We start from the raw sequence: 14,015 nt of genomic DNA on the forward strand, positions 1-14,015 counted from the left end.
TTAGTGAGGATGTTCTAATTATGAGAATGTAAATCAAACAGAATATTGTTATTTGGAGTTGTTTATTACAGGCGCTTTTCAGTAATATTGTTCACAATTAAAATTACCTTGGAAAACAAATTCCTATATGAGTTGCTAAAACTTTTTAAAAAGAATTTTCTAGCTCTCCCATTGATAGTTCTCTAAGTAATAATGAAGGCTTAACATATTCATGAGTCTGGCATGATGCTGTAACTAATCTCTAGAAATGTGGATAAAAGTAGACAAGGAAAACATAAACATTTGTTGACTGCTATTATTTACCCACTGTGAATGAGCCCCTTACTCCACACTAGCCCTAATCTGTTTCAACAGCCAGACCATCAAGTATGAGCTACTACCTTAACATGATGACTCTAGACTTAGATATTTAACAGTCATGGAGAAAGAGGTGATACCTTTGATAATCAAGGCCAATTCCATCCCTTCTCTCCCCCCCCCCCCCGGGATAGAAGCAACCTGCCTTCCCTGGTTATTTTTACACTCTTACATTTTGGCTTCCTTCCCTTTTTCTGGCTCCTTTTCTGCTAGCTGTGTACAGATGTTCATACCTTCTTTATTGTTTTGTTTTTCCCCCTTTTTTTGAGGGTTTATGATTTTTATTTTTCTAATAATGTCTTATTGATTATGCTGTTATAGTTCTGACTTTTCTCCTTTGCCCCTCTCCACCCAGCACCTGCCACTCCTTCAGGCAATCCCCCCACCATTGTTTATGTCCATGGATCATGTGTATAAGTTTTTTGGCTACTCTACTCCTATACTGCACTTTACAACTCTGCAGCTATTCTGTAACTACCTATTTGTACTTCTTAAACCCCTCACCTCTACACCCGTTCCCCTGTACTCCACTCCCATCTGGAAACCATCAAAGCGCTCTCTGTACCCATGATTCTCTTTATTCTTCTTGTTTCCTTAGTTTGTTTTTAGGATTCAATTGTTGATAGATAGGTATTTTTTTACCATTTTATTGTTCATAGTTTTTATGTTTTTCTTAAATAAGTCCCTTTAACATGGTGTGGTGATGATGAACTCCTTTAGTTTTTTCTTGTCTGGGAAGCTCTTTATCTGCCCTTCACTCTTAAATGATGTATGCCTTTGCTGCGTAGAGCAATCTTGGCTGTTGATACCTGCTTTTTATAACTTTGGATATTTCTTGCCAGCCCTTTCTAGCTTGCAAAGTTTCTTTTGATAAATCAGCTGATAGTTTTATGGGAAATCCTCTGCAGGTAACTAACTTCCTTTCTCTTACTACTTTTAAGATTCTCTCTTTATCTTTAACCTTTGGCATTTTAATTATAATGTGTCTTGGAGTGGGCCTCTTTGCATCCTTCTTGTTTGGGACTCTGCTTCCTGAACTTGCATGTCTATTTCCTTCACCAAATTAGGGAAGTTTTCTTTCATTATTTTTTCAAATAGATTTCCAATCTCTTTCTCTTCTTTGGCACCCTGTGATGTGAATGTAGACCTCTTGAAGTTGTTCCAGAGGCTGCTTACACTATCCTTTTTGTTCCAAATGATTGATTTGATTCTTGGTTTCATCCACTCTACCACTAATTCTCTATAAATTGTTTATTTCTGTTAGTGTATCCTTTGTTTCTCACTGTATCTTTTTTATGCTATTGAGGTCCTCACATAGTTCCTTGAGCATCCTTATAACCAGTGTTTTGACTGGCATCCGATAGATTATTTATCTCCCTTTCACTTAGCTTTGTTCTGGGAGTTTTGATCTGTTCTTCCATTTGGGTCATGCATCTTGTCTCCTCATCTTGGCAGCCTCCCTATGTTTGTTTCTATGTATTAGGTAGAGCTGCTTGGCCTCTGTGCCTTGGTAGTGTTGCCTAATGTAGTAGGTGTCGTGTAGGGTACAGTTGCACAGCCTCCTCTATCTCCAAAGCTGGGTACTTGACATGTGCCCTTTGTGTGGGCTCAGTATAATCTCCTGTTGGAGTTGAGCCTTGGTTGCTGTTGGCAGATCAGTAGGAGGGATTTGCCCAGGCCAGTCAGTTGCAAGGACTGGCTGTGACCACTTACCACCAACCTCCACCTTTGTGGAGGATTAAGCTATGCCGGGTCAGGGTGGTGGTGCTTTGACTGTGGTCTTTAGCTGTTCACTGGGTGTGCTGGCCCTGGGGTTTCCCGGGTGGTAGAAGCCAAGATCAGCCCCCACCTGTGTTTGGCTGGGGGCGACCATGCCTGAGCTGTAAAGCAATCTGAGATGGCTGCTATTTGTGCTGGGCTTGGGGATTCCAGCTGAAGCCAAAGTATGAATCCAGACTGGCTACTGCTAATGCCAGGCCTTCAACTGGCTGTTGCTTATTTGAGAGGATTTAGGAAGTTGTAAGGGATGAGCCAAGACCAGCCATTCATATGGAAAAGCAGCTTGGGTGGGCCCATAAATTGGGTGGGGCATAGTCTCTGGGGATCTCTAAGGTTGGTCACACAGTGTTAGCCAAGTTGATGGAGTCTCAGATAGGGCATCAGCTTGTCTGCTCTGTAGTGGGAGGGTTTAGAAAAGGGACAATGGACTCTGCTTGTCTTGATGCCAGACACTTCAGTTTCTCCCTGTATACCACCCATGCCTTTCAAGCTGCTATTCCAGTGCTGGGATACCCCTCAGAGGAAGTGAGTCTAAGTTCATGTGTGGGTTCTTAAAGAGGAACTGCTTGGGGCTCCAGCAGCTTCTTCCACCCTCTCAATCTCCACTGGTTTTTACAGCCAGAAGTTGTGGGGACTTATGTTCCTGGCACTGGAAACCTGGGCCATGGGGCCTGGTGTGGGACTGGGACTCCTCATACCTAAGTTATCCCTCCCAAATTTGTATTCATCACACGTGTGCGAGGGATCAGTCTATTCTGTGTCTGCTCCTGTCCTACCAATCTGGATGGATGTGTTTTTTTTAATTCCTTAGTCGTCAGACTTCATTCAACTCAATTTCTGATGGTTGTGAATGATTGCTCTATATTTTAGTTGTAATTTTTTTAAGATTTATTTATTTACCTTTAAAGGAGAAGGGAAGGAGAGAGGAAGAGAAATATCAGTGTATGGTTGCCCCTTATGCATCCCCTGCTGGGAACTGGCCTGCAACCCAGGCACGTGCCCTGACTGGGAATTGAGCTGCAATCCTTTGGTTTGTAGACCCACACTCAATCCACTGAGCTACACCAGCCAGGGCTATATTTCAGTTGTAATTTTGATGTGGGTGTGCAAGGAGGTTGTACCATGTCTGCCTATGCCACCATCTTGACTGGAAGTTCCTCCCCCCTCAACTTTACGCTAATTTTAGTGTATTTATATTCTCCAGGTGAGAAAACCAATGTTAAAATTGTATCGTACAGTCTAGATTATATATTTTTAAAAATTACCTTTGGTTCCAGGTAAGTCATTTCCATAATGAAATTCAGTTTTTAGGACCCTCTTAATCATCCTGAGAGAATGAAATTTAGAGAAGCTTAGAGATTGGAGCTTACTTAATGTTATGAGAAAAAAAAATTTAGTGCTCTTTTTTTAAAATGAAAGTATGGTATATTATTACATGTATATGTATAACTTTCTTCTTCACTTTGCTTATTTCCAGTATCCAAGCTAAATATGCCATAATTGTCAAGTTCATAGACTTTAAAACAAATTACTTGGCTTAGACTCTGTCTTGTGCTTTTATTAACACTTCTAAATCCAGTTTTCTTATAAAATGAGGTTAATAGTACTGACCATGGAAAGGTGTAGGAAAATTGGGTAGATGTTTTAAGGGAACAAAAAGTTTTGGAGTACTAATGCACAGCATGGTCAGCAGTACTGTGTTATATGTTTCAAAGTTGCTAAGAAACTAGATTGTAATTGTCCTCACCACAAAGAAATGATCATTATGTGACAGTGATAGAGGTGTTAGCCTCAGTGAAAATTATATTGCAATATTTATTTTTTAAATATATTTTATTGATTATGCCATTACAGTTGCTCTATTCCCCCTCCTTCATTCCCCTCCACCCTGTACACCCCTCCCTCACCATTCCCCCCCTTTAATTTATGACCACGTGTCTCAAGTTCTTTAGATTCTATATTTCCCATACTGTTCTTGCCCTCCCCTTATCTATTTTCTACCTACCGTCTATGCTACTTATTTTCTGGACCTTCTCCCCCCTTCTTCTCCCACTCCCCTGTTGCTAACCCTCCGTGAGATCTTCATTTCTATGTTTCCACTCCTAATCTAGCTGTCCTCTTAGTTTACTTTTGTTTTAGGTGTGGTTGTTAATAACTGTGAGTTTGTTGTTCTTTCACTGTTCACCTTTTTTTTTTTTTTTTTAATTTTATTTATTTATATTTAGAGGGGAAGGGAAGGAGAGAGCCAGAGAAACATCAATGTATGGTTGCCCTTCATGCATCCCCTGCTGGGAATTGGCCTGCAGGGAACTGGCCTGCAACCCAGGAATGTGCCCTGACTGGGAATCGAACTGCGATTGTCTGGTTCGCAGGCCCGCGCTCAATCCTCTGAGCTACACCAGCCAGAGCCACTGTTCACCTTTTTTATCTTCTTTTTCTTAGATAAGTCTCTTTAACATTTCATATAATAAGGGCTTGGTGATGATGAACTCCTTGAATTTGATCTTATCTGAGAAGAACTTTATCTGCCCTTCCATTCTAAATGAAAGCTTTGCTGGATAGAGCAATCTTGGTTGTAGGTCCTTGCCTTTCATGACTTGGATACTTCTTTCCAGCCCCTTCTTGCCTATAAGGTGTCTTTTGAGAAATCAGCTGACAGTCTGATGGGAACTCCTTTGTAGGTGACTGTCCCATTATCTCTTGCTGCTTCTAGGATTCTCTCCTTCATTTTAATCTTGGCTAATGTAATGATGTGCCTTGGTGTGTTCCTTCTTGGGTCCAACTTCTTTGGAACTCTCTGAGCTTCCTGGATTTCCTGGAAGTCTATTTCCTTTGCTAAGGGGAAGTTCTCCTTAATTATTTGTTCAAATAAATTTTCCAGTTGTGGCTGTTCCTCTTCCCCTTCTGGTATCCCTATAATTCGAATGTTGGAACATTTAAACATGTCCTAGAGGTTCCTAAGTCTCTCCTCATTTTTTTTGAATTCTTGTTTCTTCATCCTTTTCTGTTTGGTCATTTTTTTCTTCCTTCTGGTCCACTCCCGTGATTTGAGTCCCAGTTTCCTTTCTATTACTATTGGTTTCCTGTGTGTTTCCTTCATTTCAATTAGTTTAGCCTTCATATGTTCCTCTAATTTGTGGCTAAAATCCACCAGTTCTGTGAGCATCCTGATCACCAGTTTTTTGAACTGTGCATCTGAGAGTCTAGCTATTTCTTCATTGCTTAGAGTAATTGGCTGTGGGGCTTTGAGCTGTTCTTCTTGAGCCATAACGTTCTGCTCTGTTCGCACCTGGTAGGTATGAGGAGCAGAGCCCTCAGTGTTCACCAGGGTGGGGCTACCCAGGTTGCTGGTTTGTGACACCGTATGTGGGGTCAGAGAGGGACAATGGCTGTCCCCTCTCCTGTGGGGCCTGCGCGGTCTGTCTCAGTCTCACTGCACGCTCCTTCTCCAGTTATCTGCACACGAATGTGTGACCGTGGTCAGCCCTCAGTGGGTCCACCCACGGCTGCGTACGTGCCTGGGTCGCACTCCAGTTGGTTCGGTGGATCTTTCCTGCCCGACCCCGCTCTGTGCTGGGTCTGCCCCTCTTACCGGTTTGGCTGAAAGGCTCATTGTTGTCAGACTTCCATATAGTTCAATTTTCTGTGGTTTGGCTGCGTTTTTGTTGTTAAAACTTTGTTGTTTTTAAACTTGGTTGTGAGAGAAGGCACAGTGTTTCCATGTACGCCTCCATCTTGGCGGAAGTCCCCCCAATATTTAAATATATCTAATTCAGGCCCTGGCCAGGTAGCTCAGTTGGTTACACTGTCATCCCAAGACACCAAGTTTGAGGTTAGGTCCCCAGTCAGGGCACATACAAGACTCAATCTATGAATGCATAACTAAGTGGAACGACAAATCTTAGTCTCTCTCTCTCTTTTTTCTGTCTCTCTCTCTCTGTTACTACTATTTACATTTTTTTAGTGCCTGCATGTTACTCAATTGTATGGATGTGTAAGTAATCCCCTTAAAAGAAATGTTGGTCAATTCGCTTCACTTTTTGCTTTGGTTTTGCATCTTCGCTTATCTAATTGTTGTAACCGTCCCAGGATGTTGTCTTGGGCCTCCTTCTGAATGCATTCTCTGTATTCCATTACTTTAAATACTAAATATGTAATCACTAACACCAAACAGTGCTGGTCTGTCTAATCCCAGAACTCCAAAATCATATATTCAACTGCCTATTTGATATCTTCACCTAGATATTTCACAGACACCTCAACGTAACATATCCAAAATGGAACTTTTGATTCCCATCATCACAAACCTATTTCTTCCTGGGTCTTCCTTATCTCAGTAAAAGAACATTACCACGAACTCATTTGCTCAAGCCAAAACCTAGGAGTTTTCTTGATTCCTCCCTGCCCTTCACCTCTAACAGATCTGTCTGTATCCCTTTATCTGCACAGATACTTACACCGTCTTGCTTTTAGGCTGCCACCTTCTTTGGCTGGATTGCTTTAGCCTCCTAACTGTTGTTTCAGTTTCTGTTTTGTTCCTTAGAGGTCATTCTCTCCTATCAGTAAGAGTTAAAAATCAGATCATAACATTCCTCTACATAAAACTCTTTAATGCTTCTTATTGAACTTAGAATAAAATCAAAACTCCTGCAAGGCCTTTCTTGATTTGGCCTCTGCCTACTTCTACCTCAGTTTGGGCTACTTCCACTCATTAATGCTCCAGACACAACGGCCTTCAAAACTATCCCAAGCTTTTTCTACCTCGGGGTCTTTACACTTGCTGTTTTCTTCCTCTAGTTTTTCTATCTAACTAGCTTGTACCTATCTTTTAGATTGTTCTAATGTCACTGTTCCAGAGAGACTTTTTCTAACCTCCCAATCTAAAGTAGCTCCCCCTCCCCATCCAGTCACTACATCATCTCTTTCTCTTTATTTTCTCTGTAACATTTGTCATTTTCAAAAATGATCTTGTTTTACTTGTCAGTTGTCAGCCTTATATTTCACCAGTGTCTGGCCCACTTTTCATTGCAGTTATACTTAGCTACAAGTCATGACACAATGTGTATTTCATTGTACCTTTAAGTAGTTTGCTCATCATGGAATGTTGTCTTCGTGTCTGCCTTGCAATACGGTGCTCCACAGAGCCCTTCACACCTTCCCCTCCTCTCCTGCAGTGGGCTTGACCACTTTCTCACAGCACCCGTAAGTCTTAGCTGTGTGCACTGGCTTATTACAGCCTAGCGTCCCACTGACTAGTGTTTTGGCTTCTTTGGCACAAGGTCTTGTCAGCTTTGTAACTACAGGGCCAAACCATAGCATGCATTTGGTATATGTCTGAAAATATTATCCTATTTAATTTTCCAGATAACCCATTTTATAGAGCTTGCCTAGACTAACATTATGAAACTGATAAAGCCAAAAAATGAATTCACATCTGACTTCAAAAGTTAATACTTTTTTTCCACTGCATTCTGTTCTTTGATTTAATATTTTTCTAACTGGGTCCAGAATTACTCTTTAAAAAATGCAGAGCTCAAGTGAAGATTTTTTAAAAGGTTGTATTTATTTATTTTTAGAGAAAGGGCAAGGGAGTGTGAAACAGAGGGAGAGAAACATCAATGTGTAGTTGCCTCTCACGTGGCCCCCACTGGGGACCTGGCCTGCAACCCAGGCATGTGCCCTGACTGGGAATCAAACCAGGGACCCCTTGGTTTGCAGCCCGCACTCAATGCACTGAGCTATACCAGCCAGGAATCAAGTTAAGATTTTTTGATGATGGTAAATTTAGAGTTAGTAGCGTTTCTTAATTTTTTTATGTATGTAATTTCACTTTTAAATGTTTACCTATAAAGATTTAGTAGTGCTCAGAGTGAGTAAAATCCCATCATCCAGAAAATTTTTTCAGTTAAACATGTATCTTAACAGATAAAATCAGAACTTTATTTTTATTTTTAATCTACTAAATTGTTTCTTATAGGGTTATGGCATTTCCTCTGTGCCATCTACTTCTAATTCTAAATCCATAAAGGAGAATAGCAATGCTGCCATCATCAAGAGATTTAACCACCACAGTGCCATGGTCCTGGCCGCAGGTCTCAGGAAACAGTTAAGTACACACACAAGGTGCAGTACCTGGCTTTCCGAGACAGCCAAAATGAGCTGTGGTGGTGTTCTGCCTGTGGCTCTTAACATGCATTTCTTTTCCTTATTTTTAGAGAAGCACAAAATGAACAAAATGGTGAGCCCAGCAGCACCGATGGAAATTCCAGAGATGCAGACTGCTTTCAGCCAGCAGTCAAAAGGGTATGAGTAAAAAGTTGGGAATATTTAAGGCTCAGGTTTCCCCAGATACCTTATGTAATTGTTAGTACTGTATGGTGATTCTTGATCATTTCAAATGACTCAGCACTTCTGACCACATTAAACATTTGGCTTAAATTCTAGAACATTTAAAAAAGTACTTCCTCAGTTTTGTCTTGCCAGTTGACCTTCCGTGGACTCAGGTCTTTTCACTCTTTTTGTTGTGGTTTTTCTCTGCCCTCATGTGCATGTGTATGCACGTGTTGATGTACAGTCCTGTTTTCCAGGGGAAAGTATTCAACAGTGAGAGAAAGAAAAGCTGAAGGTTTGTGTATAATGATTTTAAAAGATGGGGTTTGGCCCTCATATTAAACCTAGCATTTCTTTTCTTTCTTTTTTAATTTATTTTTAGAGGGGACGGGAGGAAGAAAGAAAGAAAGAAAGGAGAGAAACATAGATGTGTGGTTGCCTCTTACACACCCCCAACTGGGGACCTGGCCGACAACCCAGGCATGTGCCCTGCCTGGGAATCGAACCGTTGATGCTTTGGTTCGCAGGCTGGCACTCAATCCACTGAGCCACACCAGCCAGGGCTAAACCTAGCGTTTCATAGCTACGTAGGTCTTATCATTAAATATTGAAGAAATCGCCTTGCTTGGCTGAGTTGGTTAGAGTGTTGTCCCAATAGGCCAAGGTTGTGGGTTTAATCCCTGGTCAGGGCACATACAAGAATCAACCAGTGGCCCTGACTGGTGTGGCTCAATGGATTGAGCCCTGGCCTGTGAACCAGGGGGTTGCTTTTTCGATTCCTAGTCAGCGGACATGCCTGGGTTGTGGGCCAGGTTCCCAGTAGGGGGCGCATGAAAGGCAACCACGCATTGATGTTTCCCTCTCTTTCTCCTGCCCCTTCCCTCTCTCTAAAAATAAATAAGTAAATAAATTTTTTAGAAAAGAATCAACCAATGAATGCATAAATAAGTAGAACAACAAATCTATGTTTCTCTTTCTCAAATCAGTTTTTTTAAAAATTGAAGAAACTACTGACTGGTATAGTGCAGTTGGTTGGGGAAAAGAGATCAGTAAAACGAAAATAAAAATTTCAGAAGTACCTGGTCAGTTACCTCTTTTGGTTAGAGCATCATTTCAGTATACCAAGGTTACAGGCAGGGCACATACAAGAATCAACCAGTGAGTGTGTAAGTAAAGGGAACAACAAATCATTGTTTCTCTTTTTTCTCTTAAAAAATAAAAATAAAAAAAGAAAGACATAAAGAGTTCAAAGTAACCCAGATACATAGAGGATTTAAGAGTATGATAAACATGGCATTTCAGAGTCAGTGGGAAAAGACAGATTACTCTAGAAATGCTGTTAAGATGCCTGATAAATAATTTAGTAAAAAAGCTCATATTTTCTACTTTACTTATTATTCCAAAATAAATTCCGAGTGGATCAAAGATTTAAGCAAAAATTAATCCGCAGAAGATGAAGCAAAAAGGGAATAATTTTTTTAAACTATAGAAAAGCATTATACAGTATTATAATATATAATACAGTATATACAGTATTATAAAGTATTTTCTGTATTATATACAGAAAAGTATATAATAAAATTAGTCTCTTATTTATTGGGGGGGTAGAAAAATACACATTTTTACCTACCAGATTGTAAAAAACTAAAAGTTTAATAGTAATTACAGTGTAGGAAAACAGGTATTCTCTGTCATTGATTGCTGAGAAAATGGGTTTAACCATCTATAGAGCAGTCATCTCTAGGAAGTGAAGCTATTTGGGGGGGAGATTTCATAATTTACCCTCTGCAGTTTTCCTTTTTAGTCATATTCATTACTTTTATAAGGGACAGTTACAATAAAAGGTGTTGTGTTAATAATTATAGGCGAAGTTACAAGAGTCCATTGAATATGAAGACTTGGGAAAAAATAATTCCATAAAAACGATTGCACTAAACCTGAAGAAGTCAGATAGGTAAGTTTGGTTGATACAATACAAGTTATTGCAGAATATACTCTGCTAGAATAGCATTCAAGTTTAGTCAGTTTGGTACCATAACAGTTACAGTATCCTTTTTCTTTAGAAAGGTACTTTGTGCACCTCAGAAAAGGATCCTAAATGATCAAAGTCAAGAAAATACATACTGTCTCTCTGTGCTCTTTGCATCTTATTGCCCTTATGTGAAGTAAATCATTTTACTGAAATCTCTTTATATTATCTTTTTTTGCATTGTAGAAAATGTATTGAGACTGCTAAAATATATGGAAAACAAATGTTGAGCACCTTTATTCTGTGTAATTTCTTCCTTTGCTAACCTTCAGGTATTATCATGGTCCAACTCCAATCCAGTCACTACAGTATGCGACAAGTCAGGACATTATTAATTCTTTTCAAAGTATTAGACAAGAAATGGAAGCTTATACACCCAAATTAACTCAGGTAGGTAACTTGCAGTGTTTGAAAAACAGAATTCCCACACACAATTACTTCCTCATTTTATGTACACAGCCAAATTGAACTATATAACTAATTTTCATTGCATTTAACAACATAATTCTGCTAAATAAATTTTAAAAATCAAGAGGTAGGGAAGGAAGGCATTTGGCATATTCAAGAAGCATCTGAAGATAAGATCATAATGAAAAATAATGAGTTTTATGGTTGCTAGTGTTTTCCTTCCATATATATGCACACAGTTTTATTGTTAAAATCTTTCCAAATTCTTCTGGCTGTCACTCTCTAGATAATCTGCATGACTTCACAGCTCACTGTTCTTCATTTTTCCCTGTCCTTATTTATCCTTTAGTTGATCATCAATTTCTGTTAGTTTTTCAGTATTTCTTAATTGAATCACCTTGGTTTAAGCAAACCTGATCAGTTTTTTATACTGCCACTGCAAGTTATCTTTCTAAAAACATAAATATGATCAAACCACTCTGCAGCTTAAAAACCTTCACTGCCCCACTTTGTTGCCACAGTAATTATCTGAATGCCCTTGTCTGGCATGTCAGACCCTGTACTGTGTGGCCTAACCCGCCACACCCATAGCTTCAGTCCCAGCTCCAGCCATATCTCTACCGTCCATTTCCACACATAACAGAGTCCTGTACTCCAGCAGAACACAGTAAACTACCCAGAGTTGTTTAGTCATATTATCATCATGCTTCCTATGCTTTTTTTGCTCTTGGTTTCTCTCTTCTTGGAATGCCCTTAGCCTGTTCTGCCCATGGTGAACTAATAATAATTATTCAAGACTCAGCTCAGATTTTATTGCCTCTGTAAAGCAATCCTCAACATTCCCAGTAATGAGTTTTTTCCATTTGTTTTTATAAATACAGAGGCACTGACTTCATACCGTATTATAGTGCTTATCACATATTGGCACTAATATTTACTCTTTATTTTGAAGTAATCTCAGGTTTATAGAAAGATGCAAAAAAAAAAAATGTTTCCTGACCAATTTTGAGAGTAGATCCCTTTACTCCTAAATATTTCAGTGTGTATTTCCTAAAACGAGACATTCTTACAGGTAATACAATAAGGTCCAGAACAGTAAGTTAACACTAATAAAATAATTATCTAACCTAAAGACCTTACAGAAATTTGCCAGTTGTACCACTAAAGTCCCTTACAGCAAAAGAAAACTACTTGGTCCAGCATTTAAGTCATGTTCATGAGTTGCATTGAGTTCTCATGTCTCTTTAGTCTTCTTCAAAATGGAATCGTGTCTCAGTTGATTGGGCATCATCCTGCAAAGCCCAAGGTCATTGGTTCAATTCCCAGTTAGGACAAATTCTGGGTTGCAGGTTCAGTTCCCCAGCCGGGTCAGGGCATGTGTGAGAGGCAAACAGTCAATGTTTTTCTCTTGCATTGATGTTTCTCTCCTCCTTTCTTCCTCCCTTTCCCACCCTCTAAAAATTAAAAAATAAAATGGAATAGTTTTTCAGTCTTTCTTTCCCTTCATCACCTTTGTATTTGAGGGGTACAAGCTAGTTATTGTAGAATGCCCTCAAACTGAGTTTCCCTAATGTTGCCTTAAAATTGAATACATGTTATATATTTTTGGCAGGAATACCACAGAAGTAATATATAAGTGATGTGTTATCCTCACATCAGGAGGAACATACTTATTTGTCCTAACTTTTTATATTAACTTTGATACTCCATTAGGTTAATATCTGCCTGATTTCTCTACCAAAAAGTTACTATTCTTCTCTTTGCAACTAGTATCTTGTGGGGAGATACTTTAAGGCTATGTAAATATTTTATTTCTTTTCAAACTTTTACCCACTAGTTTTTTAGAATCCATTGATGGTTCTTGCTAAAAACAAGTATTACCATGCTGGTGGCTGAATGGTGGTTTCTAATTCCATCATCCATTCTACATTTATCATTTGGCATTCTGCTAAAAGGAAGAGCTTCCTTCTCTTCTGTATTTATTTGTATCAACATAGATCCATGGATTCTTTCATCATTCTGTAAATTAAGGTATAATTTACATATAATAAAATTCAACTTTTTTACAGCTCTTATCGTCTCTTGTCCTGCATTTTAATAAACACACACAGTTATATAATCACCGACACAATCAAGATAAAAAAGTTTTGTTGTCCCCAAAATGTACCCATGCCCCTCCATAGTCTTCCCAAGCCTTTCAGACTGGCTTCTGTATTGTTCTGGTATCGTCCTTATCCGTTTTTGAGCACTTGCTTTACAGCACAATGAGATACATATTCCAGATTCATCTTACTCTTTCCCTGCCCCTGCCACAGAATCTTCCTTGTAGTACCAAGTAGATTTAGAAACAAAGATCCCAGTGTTGGGTGGGGTGACATTGCTGTTGGGGTGTCATTTGCTAGTGGTGTTAGAGCTAGGAAATGCCTATATACACACATGCACGCACAGCAGATTGGGGCTTACTTGACCACTTTCCTTCTAGACTGTAATTGCCTGACATCTGGCCAATGGGCCCAAGTAGACCCACCTAGCTTTACAGCTCTCATCAGTGATATTAAGTATGTAAGTAAGATTGTCCTCACACTGACCCTCCCACACTCCCCTGCACCCCAAAGATGTGATTTTATCTGAAACACATGAACTGAGTTTGAAGGCCCAAGAAATTATCTGTCCTTGTGTGTGTGTACCTGGGTACAGCCAGGAGCTAGTCAACAAGCTCAGCAATCACAGAAGATTGTGGTTACAATGTGTTAAAAATTTCTAACAATATAGGAGTAAAGTGCACTCCCATGTCCCTTTGACTCGTGGTTGTCATGTGCTGTACGCTATACCAAACTTAAAATTTTCTTTCTAATCCAGCCAATTTACACATGGATTCATACTTGTAACAACTCCATTGAAAAACCTGAGATGCACTAACCCTGCACTTGAGCCATTCAAAAGATGATTTGTTCCTTGCTATAGCCACAGTGCCCAGCACTTGCAGGCACCCATTGAATGGATAGGTCAGCTATGTCCCTAAATGTGGATACTGACACAGTGAGGAATACGTTCTTTCCTCTTTTAGCTCAGTGTATTTACTTCTTTAAAAAATGATGTATTTCTACTCTGT

General features: G+C 39.5%; 1 protein-coding gene across 2 annotated transcripts in view; it reads left to right on the forward strand.

The window, feature by feature from the left end:
• The window catches only part of GTF2H1 (general transcription factor IIH subunit 1), a 39,077-nt gene that overhangs the window by 17,924 nt on the left and 7,138 nt on the right, over positions 1 to 14,015 (forward strand). For both annotated transcript variants that reach the window (XM_037150506.2, XM_037150507.2), the window contains 4 exons: positions 8,114 to 8,241; positions 8,352 to 8,439; positions 10,332 to 10,420; positions 10,768 to 10,885. In XM_037150506.2, coding sequence (XP_037006401.1) covers positions 8,114 to 8,241; positions 8,352 to 8,439; positions 10,332 to 10,420; positions 10,768 to 10,885 — 423 coding nt within the window. The remainder of the gene's footprint in view (positions 1 to 8,113; positions 8,242 to 8,351; positions 8,440 to 10,331; positions 10,421 to 10,767; positions 10,886 to 14,015) is intronic.

Source organism: Artibeus jamaicensis, unplaced genomic scaffold (genome assembly GCF_021234435.1).
Source record: "Artibeus jamaicensis isolate MK-2021 breed Jamaican fruit bat unplaced genomic scaffold, CSHL_Jam_final contig_797, whole genome shotgun sequence".
Classification (NCBI taxonomy): Eukaryota; Metazoa; Chordata; class Mammalia; order Chiroptera; family Phyllostomidae; genus Artibeus; species Artibeus jamaicensis.